Here is an 18,872-nt window from a genome sequence, read left to right on the forward strand (position 1 = left end):
GTATTGTCATAATGTGGCCCGTCTATTTATTTATTTTTAAAGCCTCAATAGGTAGCAACTCAATTGAAGAGTCAGCATCTGCACCGTTATTAGATGTTGTTTCAACAAAATAAATAATGTTCTAAAGTAGGGCACAACCCAAGAATCCAATAGCTCGTATCTTACAGATAAGATACATACCCCACTGAGCATGTAGCTTAACAAACGAGATAATTTTCGAGCAAGGTTACGGTCGGGCGTCCCACCGCGACGTTCCAGCGACGTCACAACACGGACGTTTACTGTACTTACCCCCGCGCCTCCGATTAGCACGGTTGGCTACGTACGGTGCGAAAGAAGTTCAACGTACAGTATGCACATATTGCCGTGACATCACAAGCGAGCCATAACTCGGCATCTGGCCATGATTTAGAAGTTGTTTTGTTCTCATTAACAAAGCTTTAATCGCTTGTTAAACACACACAACGTAGGTACCAGGGTGCAAGTTTCAGATAAAGAAAAAAAATGATCGTTTTTTTCATATTTATTAGGAACACAAGTGATGTCAAGAGAAGTGCAGACGAGATGTCATGGAAGTGATGTCGCCTCTAGTGGCGTTAGACTTCACTATCGATCCAAAAAAGAAAAAATTACTTTTCCGATCATCCAAAATTTCGGATCTCGGGCCCCGAATTTTAAATTTTTAAGGTGAGTTAAAAATTTCCGCGAAATACCCCTTACCGGCTACTATGCATCCACAAGGCGAGAGCCGTCGGTTGTTTTGGCTGCGTGCGTCTTCCTTTACGCTTCACATTAACCCAGACCGCCGCTCGCCACGGCTCGGCGCCCTCCCTCACCGTGTTCACCGTCTCGCGCTCGTCATCCGAGTCCGACTCGCCGGCGCTGCCGCTGCTGCTGACGCCGTCGCTCGGGGACTGGCCCTCGTGCCGGCGCTGCAGGCGGCAGTGCTGGTGGTGGTCGTACGAGCACAGTAGCCTCTGTCGCTTGGCGAGCTCGCGGATGTCCCCGGTGGAGCGGGATGGCTTGATGAGCAGCCCGGCGTGCGCCCTCCGGTGGTGGTGCGGCTGCTGGTGGCGCGAGCGCCGGCGCTGACTGGGGCGACAGCTGCCCTGCTGACGCAAGCTGGAGCCGCGGGCCCGGCAAGCGGGGCGGCGGGCCCTCCTGCCCGGCAGGCCGTCGCCCGAATGACTCGTGGCGCCCTCGGCCGTGCCGCTTTGCTGCTGTTTGTCGGTCTCCGGCAGCGATTGTTCGCACATCTTCCCGGGGCCGCTCCGGTTGGCGTTATCCGTTTCCGTCTGGCTCAACGCGGTCTCTTCGAAGCCGCTGGGCCTGCAGCGGATGCTCAAGTCGCCGCTGCTGCCGCCGCTACTGCCCGTGACGGATCGTCCGGCAATCCCGTCACGGCTGTCGTCGAAGATGGACGGCTCGATGCGGCACAGGAAGCCGTGCTCTGAATCGACATCCGTGGCGGAGTCCGACATGTGCAGTGCCGAGTCGCTCTTGCTGCGCACGAGGTCCGCGTTGAAAACACTCAGGCACAGCTCGTTCTCGGAGCGCGTCTCGTCGGAGAAGCGAGCGGCCGCGAAGACGCTGCCGCCACCGCTGCCACCGCCACCCTCGTCGTCTTCTCGGAGGAGCAGCCGTGGGGAGGGGACCGCGCGCTTGGTGGGAGAGGCGCCGCCGACGGAGCCGCCGGCCTCCTTGTCCTGCTTGCACGGCAACGGCACGTACGGCTCCTCGGGGATGCTGAGCAGGTGCAGGACGACGGAGCAGGAGAAGATGATCGCCGTGAAGAAGAAGAGGATCTGCTCCTGCGAGTGGAAGATGCGGCCCAGAAAGGTGCCTGTCCAGTTCAGGCCACCCGACATGTAGCCCACCGCCCCGCCCAGGCCTGAGAGCGAACGAGGAAGACGCGGACAAGACGCCCCGCGCACCTCCAATTAGCACGGTTGGCCACATACGGTGGGGAGAGAAGTTCAACATACATATATACACCGACGTGAACAAGACACCAATGCACACGGGACGTGTTGGGTATACAGAAACGTCCGTCAGCCCCACCGGTAAGCCGTGCCACTTCCCAGCTGTAAAGGTTGACGCGACAATCAAACTAAATTCACAAAGACAGAACGATCCCTGTAACCAAGTCACCCTGCTTGCACATTCATTTGTCAGATGTGGGACACCAAGGAGGATTTGAGACTGGTTGGATTGGTTGACTGCCTTGGATGGCCAGCCGTTCAAGGCTTTCACTGAGAGGTATCCAGATGACGGTGCGGCAAAGGATTTTTGTTTGCAACGCAAGTTTTCCCTGCCTAAAAAAATATATTCTGTTGTGCTGTTGGATTTTCTCATCATTTACAGATTTCATTATCATTGGCATTAGCCAGGTTCAAGGGCCCAAAATAATGTGGATTGGGGATTCCATTTTTTTGGCGAAATAAATCGTAATTGGCCGAATACTTCTTTACAAAAAACCCCAATGCAACAGGACTCTCCTAAAAGAGTCTTTGGACTCATTATGGCTTTCCTGGATACATAATAATTCTGATTATCGTCAAAAGTAATCTTAACACATTGTTGTAACACTGAACACACCTAACAACAAAATTCCATCCGAGACCCTGCCGTTCCCTGTTCATTTTCCTCCAACGACATTTTTTTCTCCCGACTTCGTTACGGACCATGTTGCCGTGCAGAAAAAGCCGATTATAATTCATTTAAGTGAAGGCACAAACCATCAAAAACACTCTGGCGCTGTCAGCCAACTTCGATTGCTTCCCTAAATATGAACCCCGACATCGTGACCTTTGTCCCGGCCGTGCTGGGCTGGTGGGCTTTCAACCAAGAAGGGGTCGCCAGCATGGTACACTCAATCTTCCCTCCCCCGCCCCCCAAGATTCCTACGACTCATCGCATCGACCTTGCAGGTCAAGGGTCGTTCCGCCTGCCTTGACCATTCTCGCACGGATACGAACAGGCGCACTTCAAAAGCCAGTGTCGGCGTTCCGCGCATTTCGGACGGTGACATTCGGACCTCACAACTTCGCCGCCGCCGGTTCCATTGACCCGAAATTTGCTGCCACTGCCGCGTGCTCACAATGCTTCGCAGACATTGAACTAATGTTGTAGACGATCCATGACCGAACTGTTTAATAGAGCTTACAACGCTTGAGTGCCTGTGAAGGATTCCGCCTCTTCCTTAACCCCCTGAGGAAACACGTGTCCCTCCCGTCTGTATGTATGTACATTGAACTTCTTGCTGATCTCATCAAGGAGCATTAACCATCACGCAAACTCCGGGCATCCTCGCAGCGGTTTTTGGCTGGCCATCGAACAAAGACTGTCAATGCATTGCGCGCTTTCAGATGTGCTTCTGCGACCGCCTAGAATGCTCTTCCTTTTGATATTAGGAAGCCACTGGAGCTATGCACTTGTAAATATAGATTGAAAAATAATTTATTAACAACTGCTTTTTGTGTTTAGTTTGTTGTCCTTCCCCACGTACCTCCAATTAGCACGGTTGGCTACATACGGTACGCAAATAACATACATACAGCACAACTGTGAAAACCTACGCGGTAGCATTACAAATAAATATGTGAGGGGGGGGGGGGGAAGGGGGTGATGGTGTCTGCATCCCCTCATTCCACTGCGTCCGTCTGTCCCCACTCACCTGCTGAGAAGGAGTGGATATTGAGCGCCGTGTCCTGCTCTTCGCTCTCCACCACGTCCAGGAGGTAGGCCCGGATGGGGCCCTCGCTGGCGTCGGCACAGAAGTCGAGCATGACCACGCCGAGGATGCTGAGCACGATGCCGTAGAGGTGATCACCATTTCCATCTCCCAACAGCCGACCTGGTCACCGGTCGCACACACAAGCAGTTAAGAGGGAAAACACCGAATCTCACCAATTCAACACTACCCGACGGGCAGGGAACATTATTTTATTTTACCAGGCCCACTGAGATATATGGCTCTTCTTCAGATGCGACCTGGCCGCAAATGACAGCCCAAGCTAGTGGCTTACCACGTGGAAATGTATAGCGGCCAAATACTCTAAACGCCCGTTTCTAATTTGCCCACCACCACCCAACAGCCACCTCAGCGTCGCGGGCGCTGGAGGGGGGCCCCCAAATACTCCCTTGCTGTAGGCTCAGCTTTACCTTTTAAATTCTTACAGTAAAAAAACAACGGTGGATCATTACATCCCTTTGGCACCGGTTTGTGTGCATGTAGTGTGCTGAACTTCTTTCGCACCGTACGTAGCCAACCGTGATAATCAGAGGTGCGGGCTTGGAGAGGCCTGCATCATGGTTGGTGGTGCTGGTTGAGTGGGATCCTTGCATGGTGGTGGTGGTGGGTGAGATGATGTTTAAATGGTGGTGGTGAGTGATGGTGTGTGGGGTTGTGGTGGTTGGCTGGTATGTTGGGATGGTGACGAGTGGGTTGTTGGTGGTGGTGGTTTATGGTGGAAGCTACCTGGTCTGTCGCTCCGCACTAAGCTTCAGGTCTTCTCGGCCACGGTCATTCCCTCCCTTCTCTACGCTTGCGAAACGTGGACCCCCTTAATGGAACATCTTCGCCGGGTAGAAACATTTAGGCAAGACTGCCTACGATCCATCCTGGGTTTAACCAGGCTGGATTGTGTGAGCTCACAAATCCTTGAAAGATCTGGGCAAGGTCCCAACGGTGAGCTCCTCCGGCAGGCAAGGCTGCGTTGGCTGGGTCATGTAGCCCGCATGCCCAGCCACCGCATGCCGAAACAGCTTTTGTTCGGCCGGATCGAGGGGGCTAAATGGGCGCGGCACGGGCTAGAGAAGAGATGGAGTGATGTGGTACAGGAGGACGTGGAGCTGAGTGGACTTGCCGATGACTGGTACCAGCGGTGTCAAGATCGGCCTCTGTGGAGGAGGCTCGTGAAGGACGCTACTGGGCAGTTGGAGGTAGTCGCTCTCCAACAACAATGGAGGGCGGAGGAGCGACGCTCACAACAACGAGCGGAGCGCCGGGTGGCTAAAGCACAGCAGGTTGGCACAGGTGGTGCATCAGCCAGTCATCTCAGTCAGTCGACCCGTGGCACCTGGGTCTGCCCCGTGACCTCCTGCCAGCGGGCGTTCGACACTTCACGTGGCCTCTAGGTGCACATGGCCTGGCACAAGCGTCGTGGTGACATCACCGCCACTTAGTGGCGAATGGCGGTTGTTGTTGTTATGGTGGAGGTGGTGGATGGGTGGGATGTTGGGATGGTGGTGGCCGGGGGTATTGAGTGGTTGTGGTTGGTGGTTGGGTGGATTGAAGTACGTATGGTTGCTGTTTTCTGTCCCGTTTTTTCTATGGACTTTCCTAAGGAATCCGCTGGTGCTGGGATTTTCAGCATGTTCGTTTCCCTACTGTGCATCGGTTGTGTCCATACATCTATTCCTTTTCCCCTACTTATGCCATGACACGCCGTTATAAATTGTTTCGAGATGCATTGGCATTTAAAAGCGCTGGAGAAATGTGAACCCCTTATCCTCGCAAAAAAAATAAAACACTTTAATTTGGTTTTCAGCCCATGAACGTCAACGAGATTGCTCCCAACGGTAGGTTACATCAGAGGTTACCAAACATCCGCGTGTTATTTGGTTCACTCGCGGGGGCCCAACAATTCACGACTAAGCCGCCGTGCCCTGGCACTGGCCTGCGTTGCACGCTACTGTGCACGGCAAGGGTCGCGGTGACAATGACACCTCAAGGTGGACCGGAGCGCTGAGCGCCGCTGATCAGTAATCGCACGGTGCACTCTTCTCCCATAAGCTACTAATCCCCGAAAGCTCCACAAATATCCCTGCGTGACCACGCTCTCCCACCCAAGCCAACCGCGCTTCCCAACCGCACGACGCAGAGTCCGGCAGCGCAATCACGGAGGCGCCAGCGGTGTTTCCCAACAAAGCCAGGGTGGAAAGCGTGCAGTGGCAAGTGCGAGAGCGTGGATCTTTCATCATCGGCAGCATTTTTTAGTCGATGAATCGACATCGGCAAATACTCATCCCAGCTCTAGTTTACAGGGCACACCACACTGATCAAGTACATCCGATCCTTAAATAATGTCCTTGCAAACATGAGGCTAGAGTCTCGGACATTGTAAGCTAGGTCGGCATCTTCCCTACCTCCTCATTGTGCCGGGATGCGGGGGCGGTTTGAATGGGTGAGTGACGTTCAGGCCTATGACTCATGCAGCTCGGCTGCTATGCCTGCTAATACCGGACGAACAAAAATTATACAAAAATGATATAACGTGTTTTATTACGGCCGGTGATATGGCCCAGCAGTCGTGCATTCACCACTTGATGCAGAGGTTCACGGTTCAAATCCACCGATCACCCCGATGAATACCGCGGGGTGGTATTAACCGTGGTAATAATACAAAGCGCCATCTACTTCATGGTGACATTATTCGCAAGAACAGGTCATTGTGTGCCGGCGTCTTGGTCCAAATTTGCCGAAATTACCTGCAAATTATTCATTGGGAATATACATACTGATCATCATCGTCCCCCGCCACCGCTGGAAGAAAAAAAAATGTCATTACCCTTTTGAAAATGAGTTAAGGCGGGTGCTCTTCCTGAGTAAACAAGCGCAACGGTTATAATTACGCCGTCATTAAATGCGTACTTGAGTTATTTTGAGAATGCACTCGGAAGCCCTCCCGCATGGCTAAAGGAACAGCCGACCGCACTCGAGGCGAAGGTAAAAAAAAACACGATCCACGACAAAGGTCGCACGAGATGTCAACACTGCGTCACGTTCACAAACGAGCGCGCGAGAAACGGCACAGGGTGCGCCGCACGCTGGCCGCGCTGCTGCGATGCGGCGCGGCACAAACGCCTCCGACCGCGAGCACCTACCCGAGCTGCGCTCGAGGATGAGGGGGCGCCACGGTGGCTAGGAGATGTTAACTACCCCGCCTGGTGTGCAGGTGGTCGGGGGTTCTGCATGTGGATTTTTCTCCAGGGTCCTCCAGTTCTTCCCTCCAGGTTCAAAATGAACGTGCGCTTCGGAGTATTTGGCCGCTATAAATGCCCACGTGAAAAAGCCACTTCGATGAGCTAACATTTGTGGCCAGATCGCTTCTGAAAAAGAGCTATATAACTCAGTGGGCCTTGCCTGGTCAAATCATATTTTTTGCAGTTTACACGGAGGCACGCAGCTATCGACACCGGACACGTGAAATGAACGGAGCTCATTGCTGCCAGGGGGCGCACGTATGTGCCACGGTACAGTACAACGGCCGATAATCTGAATATGCCTCGGTTTGGAAGGAAAGGCGAAGGGAGACCTTTGTTTTATTAAACAGCTTTACCCTGAGAGTGCGCGCGCGCGACTGTTAATCTCCGCGCGCGTTGCCTCTCGACCGTAGAGCCGTCCCCCGTAGAGCCGCTGCCCCCCCCCCCCCCCACCGGTTAGAGTGCGTGCCCCTCATATGCGAACAGCCCTCCTTGTGCGCGCGAGCCAGCCAGCCGGTGCGGCGGGGCCAGGGAGGAAAGGAATTTGCTTCATTGAATATTTTAATATGTATACGTGCCGCCAGTATTAAGTTTCCTAATCTCAATAATAATAAGAGTTGGTTAGTTGCAGGAATGTGGTGATGTGGCACCCCCCGCAGAGATAAGATGAATTGTCAATATTCCCGCTTGCGATACGACCAGAAAATTGCATTAAGGTTTTATTGCCTCGTGTTTTCCATCTTATTTGTAGATCTTCCTGCTTTTATTAATTCATCATCAGCCGTAATATATCCACTGCTGGATGAATGCCCCCCCCCCCCCCCCCCGTGAAGCCACCGCCATCTTTCATGGTCCCCACGATACAAAATAATACATCTGTCACCAATATATTAGATTATTTCATCGGATAGGCTCCATCATAAGTCTCGACCATAGGCCATCATTCCATCTAGTGACATGCCCTGCCAAAGACACTTATGTCACTAACATGCGTGCGTTCTCTAATGCACGTGATCCTTTTCCTGTCTCTCGGTGTAATTGCAATCGTGCATCTCTCCGTGAATCTTTAGCAACTATTCAACCAATTAGCCTAAGTGTGGCAAAAGCATAGCATTGGCATATCATTTTTACAAATCATTAATAATCATTGCTCACGAGCACCATTCAATACACTCATCCTGACGGCCAGTACACAATTAAATGGACCGATCAATGCATCTTTTTCAAGCAGTGTTAATTTAGTCAGATTGTTTTATTGGTCAACGGTCTTAAACCCCTTTGTCAAGGTGCCTCACTTCTCCCAACCAGCTTAAAAGTCGCTACGAATCTTAACATCGTTCATTGAAGCTCTGTCGTCCCGACAGGTCTGTACCTTTCACCTGAAGACGGCCGCTTGCGTTGTGACCGAAACGTCGTGAGAATTTTATTGTGCTATTTTATTATTTTATTCTCATTCTACGTGACTTTACCGAAAGAACCAAAGAAGGTCTTAGTCTGGTTGACCACAAACTGTGGAATTTTAGTGTGTGGATTCCATTCCGTCACTCCCTTAAGTCTAGTCGACTCAAGCAGTCAAACACTCTCGGTCATTGAACGTCGGCTCGACTGGCGCTCGAGTTCCTCCCAATATTATCAGGCCAGCCAATCATTGGATTATCTCTCGTATAAAACACACGCAGCCAATTAACGCGTCCCTGCCTTCCTCGGTGAACCGTGGTCTCTGACGGAGTAACCGAGCCATCTCGGTCTGCGTCTCGACGCTCATCCCGTTAACGCCATGTCACCGCGGTCACTCGCGCGCTTCGCTCGTTGGTCGACACCGTCACGCGCTCGATCTCACGGTCACGGTTGAGCCATTTTTTTTTAATCCGAATATTTATTTAGACTGGAGGAGGAATCCGATGAGCTACAAAGCTCTTTTTTCACAGATGTCCAGTCGGGGCGGGTGAGAACGTTGCAACAACAAACAATACAAAAACACGATAGGAGTGCAAAGTATAGGAAAGGTAAACAAATCACTTAAAAAACATACAAATGAAACCAAACAATTTTTTTTTTAATTTTACAAGGTAAAGCTCACTGAGGCATTAACTTATTGACCTGGCCACAAACGATAGCTCAACAAAGTGGCGTATCATCGCGTGGAAATTTACAGCGGCAAAAAATAATCGAAATAATCTCAATGCATTATTTCAATATATTTCATCAGCAATTTCACACGAACAAAACCAACCCGGGGGTTTACCGGCCTGGCTCACTCGTGACGCTCGGGGGACACTCCCCCATCAAGCAGGGCAGCGCCAACGGGCGCACGCGACGCACAGTTCCGGCGGGGCGGCGCTGCGCCACCCGCGCTTGCCCACGTGTCGCCCAACGCACCGATGTTGGCGCCGTTGAGGAAGAGGGTGGTGCCCAGCAGCACGCCGACGCACAGCACCAGGATGAAGGGGCGGCGCCGGCCCCAGGGAGACCGGCAGCGGTCGCTCGCCGAGCCGATGAGTGGCGTGAAGATGAGGCCGAGCACGGGGCTGAGGAACCACGTGAGGCTGTAGTACTTCTCCGGAAGGCCTGGGCACACATCGTCGTCGTCGTCGTCATCGTTAGCCACTATCAATCCGCTGTAATCAATTGCACCGTACGACTTCATTATTGTAGCACCAAAGATCTCCGCTCCAGGTCCCAGCCCCATCGATTGTGCCAGTCAAGAAAGGCAGCGCTCTGCTAACAGAAAATGCAATCCAGAAATAACTAACAGTTTCTTCTCCTGGATTTAAACAACAAGGCTGTGTGATCTCAGCTGTCTGCCACGATGAATACTTATCATCATCAGCATCAGTCATGATCAATCCACTGCTGGATGAAGGCCTCCCCCAAGCTATCGCCATCTCTCAAGGTCCTGCGATGTATCGATGGGTCGATGAACCAATACACGAGCTGATTTCATCACTCCATCTCTGTGGTATACGTCCACACGGGTGTACGGCCTGGTGTAGGAGGCTGTGGTGTGGTCAACACCATGCTCGGCTGCCTTGTTTCCGCAGTGCTAATATGCACACACCACCCAGGGTAGGCTCGGGACAGGTTGTGAAATCACTCACCAACGATATTAGCTTTGGCCTGGAATCAAACTCAGTCCACAGATTTATCGTGCAATGCACTAACCTCTTAACCACTACTCCCAATATTGGCACACAAACACTCAGCTGAGTGGCAAAAGAGCACTGAAAAACCGGTCGTAGGTTTCATTGGCGTGAGAGCACTCGCATTACCCTGCACTCGCATTAAGTGACCTCGCGCAAGATTCACGGTGTAACCCACAGCCTTTGCCAATCCACTGCAGGATAAAGGATCCACGTGCAGTGTCGGTCATGGCGGGTCTTTTACCAAACTTCACCATGCTGGTCGGTGCAGGTTGGTGGAATGTGAGGGAGGATCAAGAGAGGTTCTGATACCATTCGCCAATGATATTAGCCACGGCCGGGAATCAAACTCAGGTCGCCGGTTTCACAGTACAATGAGCTAACCACAGTACAACATTCAGACTCGAACAGCACGGCATGGCGACGCGCTACTCCAGTCTGGTGCTTTGAAGTCGAGGGTGTGTGGAGACGCGAAGGCACCCACACACCCCTACGGTCCCCACGATGATTGCCCCTCTCGTATCAAGGATGCCCAGCTTGACCACTCTCGGCACCCGCGCCTGCCCGCAGCTCCCCCGCGTGTCGCACTATTGCTGCACACATGGCAGAGCCAGACGGAATGACCGCTGACAGCGGCAGTGTTTGTTAAAGTGCCAACATTGCGGGGCCTCGTAGCTTTTGTTGTGACGATTTAGATTGTTCTACGCACGTTGGTTTTCGCGATTGTGCCGCGCGTCTCTCTGATGCGTATTCCATTTATGAATTAATGATCTGAATTCAGCCACAGAGGAATGCTTCGGGACTTCGGGCCAAACAACACGGGGCACAAGCCGCTAAACAAACGCATCGGTGGGTGGTAGGCTCTACATTCCTCAAGCATGAAAACATGAGAACGGTGCGGTGGGAAGACGTAGCAAAGTTTTCTCAGAGAGGGCACACCAGACGTGGGAAACACAAGTCAGGGGCGCTCTCAAGAGCCAGCACCAAGGCTCACCGTTTGATCACCAGCGCCTCTCCGGCCTTGATCGGGCGGTGCTCTGCTGTTTACTAAATAACATTCTCCAGAAAAAGCGTCCCAGTGCCTTGTCGCGTTGCGTCAACGCGATGGGGGAGGCATCGGCTCTGCATATTTACGAAAGGTTTCGCTTCGATTCCGCCTCGGGCCTACCAGGAAGGGGCCCTAACACGAGAATGTACACCTGGTCAGAGATGCCATGGGTAGACCGAGAAGGCGATGGGACAGATGACGTAAGAGAATGCACAGAAATGCAGATTAACGATGCGGCGCGACTGGCGGAGGTGGGGAGAAGGTGTGCCACCCGTCTTGGCTTTCCCAGCATCCTCCTCTTTGGGGGGAAATGTCCGAGTGCACCCGTAACCCTTCCTGCGACATTAAAAAGTCCCAGTATTTATCAGTTGCGAAATTCACAAATCAAGACGCCTATTTCTCGTCTACTCTGGGATTACGAGATATGCTTCATCCCATGCTGTGCCCCGGTATTTTTTGTAGCGTAGGGGTGGCAACCCTGACAGAAAACAGAAATAAGTGTAACGGGGGTGCTAAACCAGGGAGTCGGCAACCAAAATAACAAAGAAGAGACATTTATTTTCGAATTCGGTAAAAAAATAACCTCAACATTTCAAGAGCCGCAATGCACGTGCATAACGAGACGGTGGTCCTTAGTAAATAACGGTCACGAAGCAGTCCTTAAAAGAGCCGCCGCATGTGGCTCCGGAGCCGCAGGTCACCGACGCCTGTGCTGGAGGCCTCTGCCAGCCCTCCGTAAAAGACGGTCATAACGTATCCGCTCTCAAAACTTACACAGGCCCCTTATTGTCACCGGACTCAACCGCTAAGCCAATTACCAGTCTGGATGCGCGCCGTTGAAACAGCTGGACGTGCAATCAATGCCCGCAGCGCGGAGCCAATGTGCTTGCTCGTGCAGAAGCTCAAACACTGCACGCGACGCATGCCAATGCTATTCATCCGGTACCGAAAGTGAAAAAAAACATACAATACACTAACAAACCAAATAAAATATTTGGGTCGCAGCTCCTGCAAAGCTGTCACCGACCATGGAGAGTAATTGCACCGAGCAGACGGCCGCGCTCAAAATCACTGGGCGCAAAGCGTTGTTTAAACGCGGCACACAGTGCCTTCATTACCGAGCCACCAGGTCTCTCCCTTGTTCAGCATATAATAAAAACAAAGAGCCACCATGTAGCCTCTACTCGCTGTAAGGGCTAGACTGCAAGTGAACACCTACAGTGAGGGAAAAAAGTATTTGATCCCCTGCTGATTTTGTACGTTTGCCCACTGACAAAGAAATGATCAGTCTATCATTTTAATGGTAGGTTTAATTGATCAGTGAGAGACAAAGTAACAACAACAAAATCCAGAAAAACGCATGTCAAAAATCGTATAAATTGATTTACATTTTAATGAGGGAAATAATTATTTGACCCCCTCTCAATCAGAAAGATTTCTGGCTCCCAGGTGTCTTTTATACAGGTAACGAGCTGAGATTAGGAGCACACTCTTAAAGGGAGTGCTCCTAATCTCAGCTTGTTACCTGTATAAAAGACACCTGTCCACAGAAGCAATCAATAAATCAGATTCCAAACTCTCCAACGTGGCCAAGACCAAAGAGCTCTCCAAGGATGTCAGGGACAAGATTGTAGACCTACACAAGGCTGGAATGGGCTACAAGACCATTGCCAAGCAGCTTGGTGAGAAGGTGACAACAGTTGGTGCGATTATTCGCAAATGGAAGAAACACAAAAGAACTGTCAATCTCCCTCGGTCCTGGGGCTCCATGCAAGATCTCACCTCGTGGAGTTGCAATGATCATGAGAACGGTGAGGAATCAGCCCAGAACTACACGGGAGGATCTTGTCAATGATCTCAAGGCAGCTGGGACCATAGTCACCAAGAAAACAATTGGTAACACACTACGCCGTGAAGGACTGAAATCCTGCAGCGCCCGCAAGGTCCCCCTGCTTAAGAAAGCACATATACATGCCCCTCTGAAGTTTGCCAATGAACATCTGAATGATTCAGAGGACAACTGGGTGAAAGTGTTGTGGTCAGATGAGACCAAAATGGAGCTCTATGGCATCAACTCAACTCGCCGTATTTGGAGGAGGAGGAATGCTGCCTATGACCCCAAGAACACCATCCCCACCGTCAAACATGGAGGTGGAAACATTATGCTTTGGGGGTGTTTTTCTGCTAATGGGACAGGACAACTTCACCGCATCAAAGGGACGATGGACGGGGCCATGTACCGTCAAATCTTGGGTGAGAACCTCCTTTCCTCAGCCAGGGCATTGAAAATGGGTCGTGGAAGGGTATTCCAGAATGACAATGACCCAAGACACACGGCCAAGGCAACAAAGGAGTGGCTCAAGAAGAAGCACATTAAGGTCCTGGAGTGACCTAGCCAGTCTCCAGACCTTAATCCCATAGAAAATCTGTGGAGGGAGCTGAAGGTTCGAGTTGCCAAACGTCAGCCTCAAAACCTTCATGACTTGGAGAAGATCTACAAAGAAGAGTGGGACAAAATCCCTCCTGAGATGTGTGCAAACCTGGTGGCCAACTACAAGAAACGTCTGACCTCTGTGATTGCCAACAAGGGTTTTGCCACCAAGTACTAAGTCATGTTTTGGAAATGGGTTAAATACTTATTTCCCTCATTAAAATGCAAATCAATTCATAACATTTTTGCCATGCGTTTTTATGGATTTTTGTTGTTGTTATTCTCTCTCAATGTTCAAATAAACCTACCATTAAAATTATAGACTGATCATTTCTTTGTCAGTGGGCAAACGTACAAAATCAGCAGAGGATCAAATACTTTTTTCCCTCACTGTATTAAGGCCAGCATGGTGCACTAGGTGGTGGCCAACACCACACCTAGCCGCATTTGTCTCCCCCGAGATGCTCAGGCACCGCACTCGTTTAAGACCGAGCCGACCTAGGGAAGTCCCAGGCCAGTGGCAGCGTGGCTGGGGAGGGGACGGAATGTCAATTAATCAATCAGCAGGGATGGATTTGTCCAGAAGACACCGCTCTGCTTACAGAAGCGGCAATTAGCTCGGCCGCATTGCTACAAGGTCACCTTGTCCGGCACCCGCACTACGGACGCGTGGGAAACTCCCTCCCATCATTGGCAAAACTACAGTCAGCGTCGCTGCAGCATCAAGGTGGATGTCAGAGGTCGGGAGCAGAGGACAGAGGCATCAACGACAAAGATCCCCCCCGTATAGCCTTTAACAGACTGTTGGGGCAAGTGCTGTTAGCGAGCAGCACCTATGGAGGCCGGCACCACGCCAGACCGCCTTTGTCTCCCGACTGGCGATGTTCACACACCGCAGCACCAGGTACTCAGCTGAGGCTGAGTCGACAGATATTCGTCACTGGTGTTTTGGCAGCGAGCGGGAATGGAACCCAGGTCGCCGGGTTCATAGTGCAGTAGCCCTCCACATCATCAGCAATGCCAAACGCAATCCACATGATCAATTACTATGCAGATTGCCGCGGACGTGCGCTGCGTGGCTCTCCGTTGTTTTCGGGTCGTACCGGCAGCGTTGTTTGGCAAAAAGTCCGATATTTCTTTGGTCCCTGAAATCGTTCCTAGAATATGGAGAGAAACGTCAAAAAACGTCACGTCGGACGAGCCACGCGGCTCGACGGCCGGGAGTGCATCACCTCCCGCAACGCCCTCGTTTTGGACACGACTCGGATTTTTTTTTCTTCCCCTCGCCGCATTTTTTGTTGTTCCTTCATTCCTTTCTTTGTCATTTCGGTGAACCCAGGTCACCCCTTGCAAATTAATCTATCCAGGTCTCTTGAGCTATCACAACCCGGTTAAATAAAGATTTAATCTAAACAACAACAAAACGGTGAGGAGCTCTCCCGGGTGCGAGCGTAAGTTGCTGATTGGGCAAAGATAATTATTTGTGGTAGCCATCACTTCATCCCTGCCTGACGACCCTGCCACCGCCGCCACATTAAACTAAACTATTTTCATTTTACCAGGTAAGGCTCACTGAGCTATACAGCTCTTTTTCAGAAGGGACCTGGCCACAAAAGATATCTCAACGAAATGGCTTATCGTGTGGAAATGTATAGCAGCCGAATATTCTCAACGCATATCGATTCTAAATGTGGAAGGAAAAAACGGAGGACCCGGAGAAAAAAACCGCACGACCACGGGGAGAGAAACATTTAAACTCCAAATATACAGCAGGCGTCAGGGTTGGGATCAAACCCACAAACTTCCCATATACCAGGCGAGGCAAATAACATCCATGCCATCCATGCCAGGCCTCGGACCGACCTCTCTGTGCTACTTTGCAGAGGGATTTTAACATGAATATTTAATCGTAACCTATTTTGTCGGGAGCCAAAGGGTAATTCGCTTTAGCAGACGGAATATTTAACGTGGCTTAACCTTTGATGTAGAGCCTTTTTACCGTGGCATTTTAAGATGATGATGGGACCCTTTAAAAAATATAGCAAGAGAAGTACGAGTAGATGGATTTTAGTCCCCCGTGTCAATCCGCCACGAGATGAAGGCCTGACCTCGCCGTGTCTGTCGTTGCAGTTGCTTGACCGTACTTCACCACGTTTGGTCAGTGCGGGTTGGTGACAGGCGGAGACCCAGGACAGTCCGCGGTAGATGTCCCCTCGGGTACAAGCGGTGTGGCGAAAATCATGCCTTTGTCTCCCCGGTGATAATGCTTACACATCACACCAGGTACTCGATTAAGGCTAAGTTCAGATATCATTGATATTCGCCAAGGCTGGGAATCGAACTCAAAGGGCCAGGTTCATACCACAGTGTGCTAGCCACTGCACCACTGCTTCAACCACACTATAGAATTGATGTTAATTATCTGATCTTATGTAGATTTATATCGCGTCTCAGTCCAACGACCCAGACTTCTACAAACTACCCGACACGGTACGCACACATTGCACAAGAATCTCACGTTTCTTGACGAGGTCCCTGATTGTCTCTCCAGTTGGCGGGGGGTCTCGTATTACAAACGCAGCGCTTGGCATTTGGCACGGCCCTCACTGTATAAATATCTTCCTGTTGTTAAGCAGCGCAGAGGAGAGGCGGCACGGTCTGTTCACGTACCAAGCATCGAACCCCGTCGCATTGGGTTCAATCCCGGGCCATGATCATAACGTCAGTGACGAGCCCTGGGCACCCCCCGCCCTGCTCCCACCCTAAAACCCGAACTGACCAGTGTGGTGAAGTGGAAAAATTTTATTTATTTCAGCAGGAAGGTCCCAACAAGCTGTTGGGCTCCTATTTGAATGGGCGTTCTGCAACGGTAAAGATGTTATACATCACAGATCTTAGCTGCAATCGTGGTTACTCAAGTGCAGACGTATAAGGTAAAAAAAAGTTCCACGACCGAACTCTTCATCCAGTGGTGGAATGGAAAAGGGCTGCACACTATACGGTGAATCTCAGTGAAGTCCCTTACTCGAATTGCAGAGTAATGTGGGATTTTTATTTTATGCTTTCCAAGCCACTGATGATTATTTCCGGTTTGTTAGTAAGTGCTCTTCCCTCACTCCCCAGTGTTAAGTGTCACTGCGCTACAAACCTGGAGGCTTGAATTCGATTCCCTATCAGGGCTGACATCAATGACGAGTGACATCTAAACCGGTCCCGGCACCGACCATTGCATTAAGGGTACGGTCAAACAATCTCCATGACGGACATGGCATAGGGGAGGCTTTTTATCCAGCAGCGGATTGAGAAAGGCCTGGAAATAAACATTACATTAATCAGCCATTAAGCCGAGCAATGACTACGTTTTGCAATTATAGATACAAGCGCTTTAATTCTCGTAGGATTAAGATTAAATTTACAGGCTTTGTAAAACCGTAAAATCATTTTTACGCCTTGTCTGTTTGCAACACCTGTGGCAAAAAAAAAAAACACAATACCGGCCTCTCCGCCGTGCATTGGCACAAATATAGCAAATCTTCTAAATTATTATTATAGTCATTATTGGGCTTTGGACTAATTGTTTTTTTCTAGCACCGGAACGTTCTCCTGTTCACACCTACCCTGGCATAGCAGGCACCCGCACGCGTTCCCACAGCTCACGCCTGACGTAAAGGAACCACTCCGAAAATAGACGTCAGGAACGGCCTTCCGATCGGCATGCCATGGCACGCCACGGCAATGGTACAGGCACACAGGGCCCTTGCCCCCACACCACGTTGAAGCCAGCCAGCTCCCAGTTAAGTGGACCTCTGTTCGCTGCTGCACCTGCTGAACCGTGGCATCAACAACACAAAATGTGACCTGCCCCTACTGGACATCTGTGAAAAATAACTTCATAGCTCATCTGATTCCTCCAGTACAAATATTCTGATTCTGTAATGTAACATGCAGTCGTTTTGTCAATCCACTGCTGGATGAGAGCGTCCCCGTGTGTGTATGATTGATTCTAATTCACCACATCAGCCAATCTTCTTCATATGCAATCTTCAACAAGACTCCTTATCTCACGCGAGCACACGTCTCAGATATGACCCGTGCAGGGTGTTCATCGCACGTCAAACCATCATTTAATTCTCACAGCTGGAATAAGCTGATCTAAGTAACAAACTAAATTAAATGTGAATGTTTTTTTTTGTGTGTGAAACCATTGCCAACCGAGTTAAGACTATCAGCTCATTACATTTAAAAAAACCCAATTTAATCACGGGTGGCCGAAAGCCACATTCAAACCCAGGGTCTCAGCAGTGCTTGCAGTGCTCTGGCCTGGCATTAGCTTGCCAACCCACATGACCATATCCAGATCAGAGCATTATCAACATTGGTCATCATTATCCAACGCCGGATGATGACAGTCGCCGTTACCCACGGTCTTGCGGCGCAACAATCCATCAGGCGACAGCACACGAGCCGACTTCATGGCTCCATCTCCACAGTGGACGTCCCTCCGGACACCTTTTCTCCTTCGGCTGCTACTGCGTCTTGAGTCTCGACAATCGCCCATCGTCCCTTCCAGCAACGCGTCCGGCCCAAGCTCACTTGCTTTCCAAACAATCAAGATGATGTTTCGAACACGTAGGCATTCCCTAATCCACGTGTTGCTTCTATTGCTCCCCTTTCAGCTCCCATTCAGAGTATTCTCCGTCAATGCCAAAACTCGGAGCACGAAGGTACTCCGAGTAATTGAGAAAGTATCTTTCGCGCTCGCACAGGGACAGAACCATGCTTCCACCAACGTCAGCGGGCGACTTGAGATTGGCATCGGGGAATGCGGGGCAACTTGCTTGGCTCTGTGTTCAGGTTCCAGCGATGAAACACAATCTCTGCCACTCAGTGCAGAGCCGATGCACAGGTATAAATCTCACGGCTGCCCATTGTTATTTTTCAAGTCTTTTTTTCCCCCAATTTCATTCGGAGCGCGCAATCGGCGTCGCGCCAGGAGACAAAGAACGCATTCATAACTCTTGAGCAGCAGGGCCAACCCCCTGTGTTAAGACAGAGAAGAGTCCGTGGATGCATAGTTCACAGAACTTCTGAGATCTCTCCACAACAAGACCTCCATACTGGTGTGCAGCACTTTCTCTACGTGCCCTGCCACGGAAAGTGTAATGTTCGTCGCACGAGAGTCAAACTGACATTGTTTTCATTATGAAAGCTGGAATTTTGTCAAATTAAGTGCAGAACTAAAATGTTAAGTTTAATAATGTGGATT

At 50.7% G+C, this 18,872-nt stretch overlaps 1 protein-coding gene across 4 annotated transcripts in view; it reads right to left on the bottom strand.

Annotated features, from left to right (window-relative positions):
* The window catches only part of LOC116946625 (solute carrier family 45 member 4-like), a 54,149-nt gene that overhangs the window by 17,459 nt on the left and 17,818 nt on the right, over positions 1–18,872 (bottom strand). For 3 of the 4 annotated variants that reach the window (XM_032961718.2, XM_032961717.2, XM_032961719.2), the window contains 3 exons: positions 9,367–9,555; positions 3,677–3,856; positions 837–1,891 (listed from right to left, as the gene is read on the bottom strand). In XM_032961718.2, the coding sequence (XP_032817609.2) occupies positions 837–1,891; positions 3,677–3,856; positions 9,367–9,555 (1,424 nt within the window). The remainder of the gene's footprint in view (positions 1–836; positions 1,892–3,676; positions 3,857–9,366; positions 9,556–18,872) is intronic. The other variant, XM_076070018.1, reaches the window with a different exon arrangement.

This window comes from Petromyzon marinus, chromosome 27 (assembly GCF_048934315.1).
Source record: "Petromyzon marinus isolate PM22_M1 ecotype Great Lakes invasive population chromosome 27, UKy_Petmar_22M1.pri1.0, whole genome shotgun sequence".
Taxonomy (NCBI): domain Eukaryota; kingdom Metazoa; phylum Chordata; class Hyperoartia; order Petromyzontiformes; family Petromyzontidae; genus Petromyzon; species Petromyzon marinus.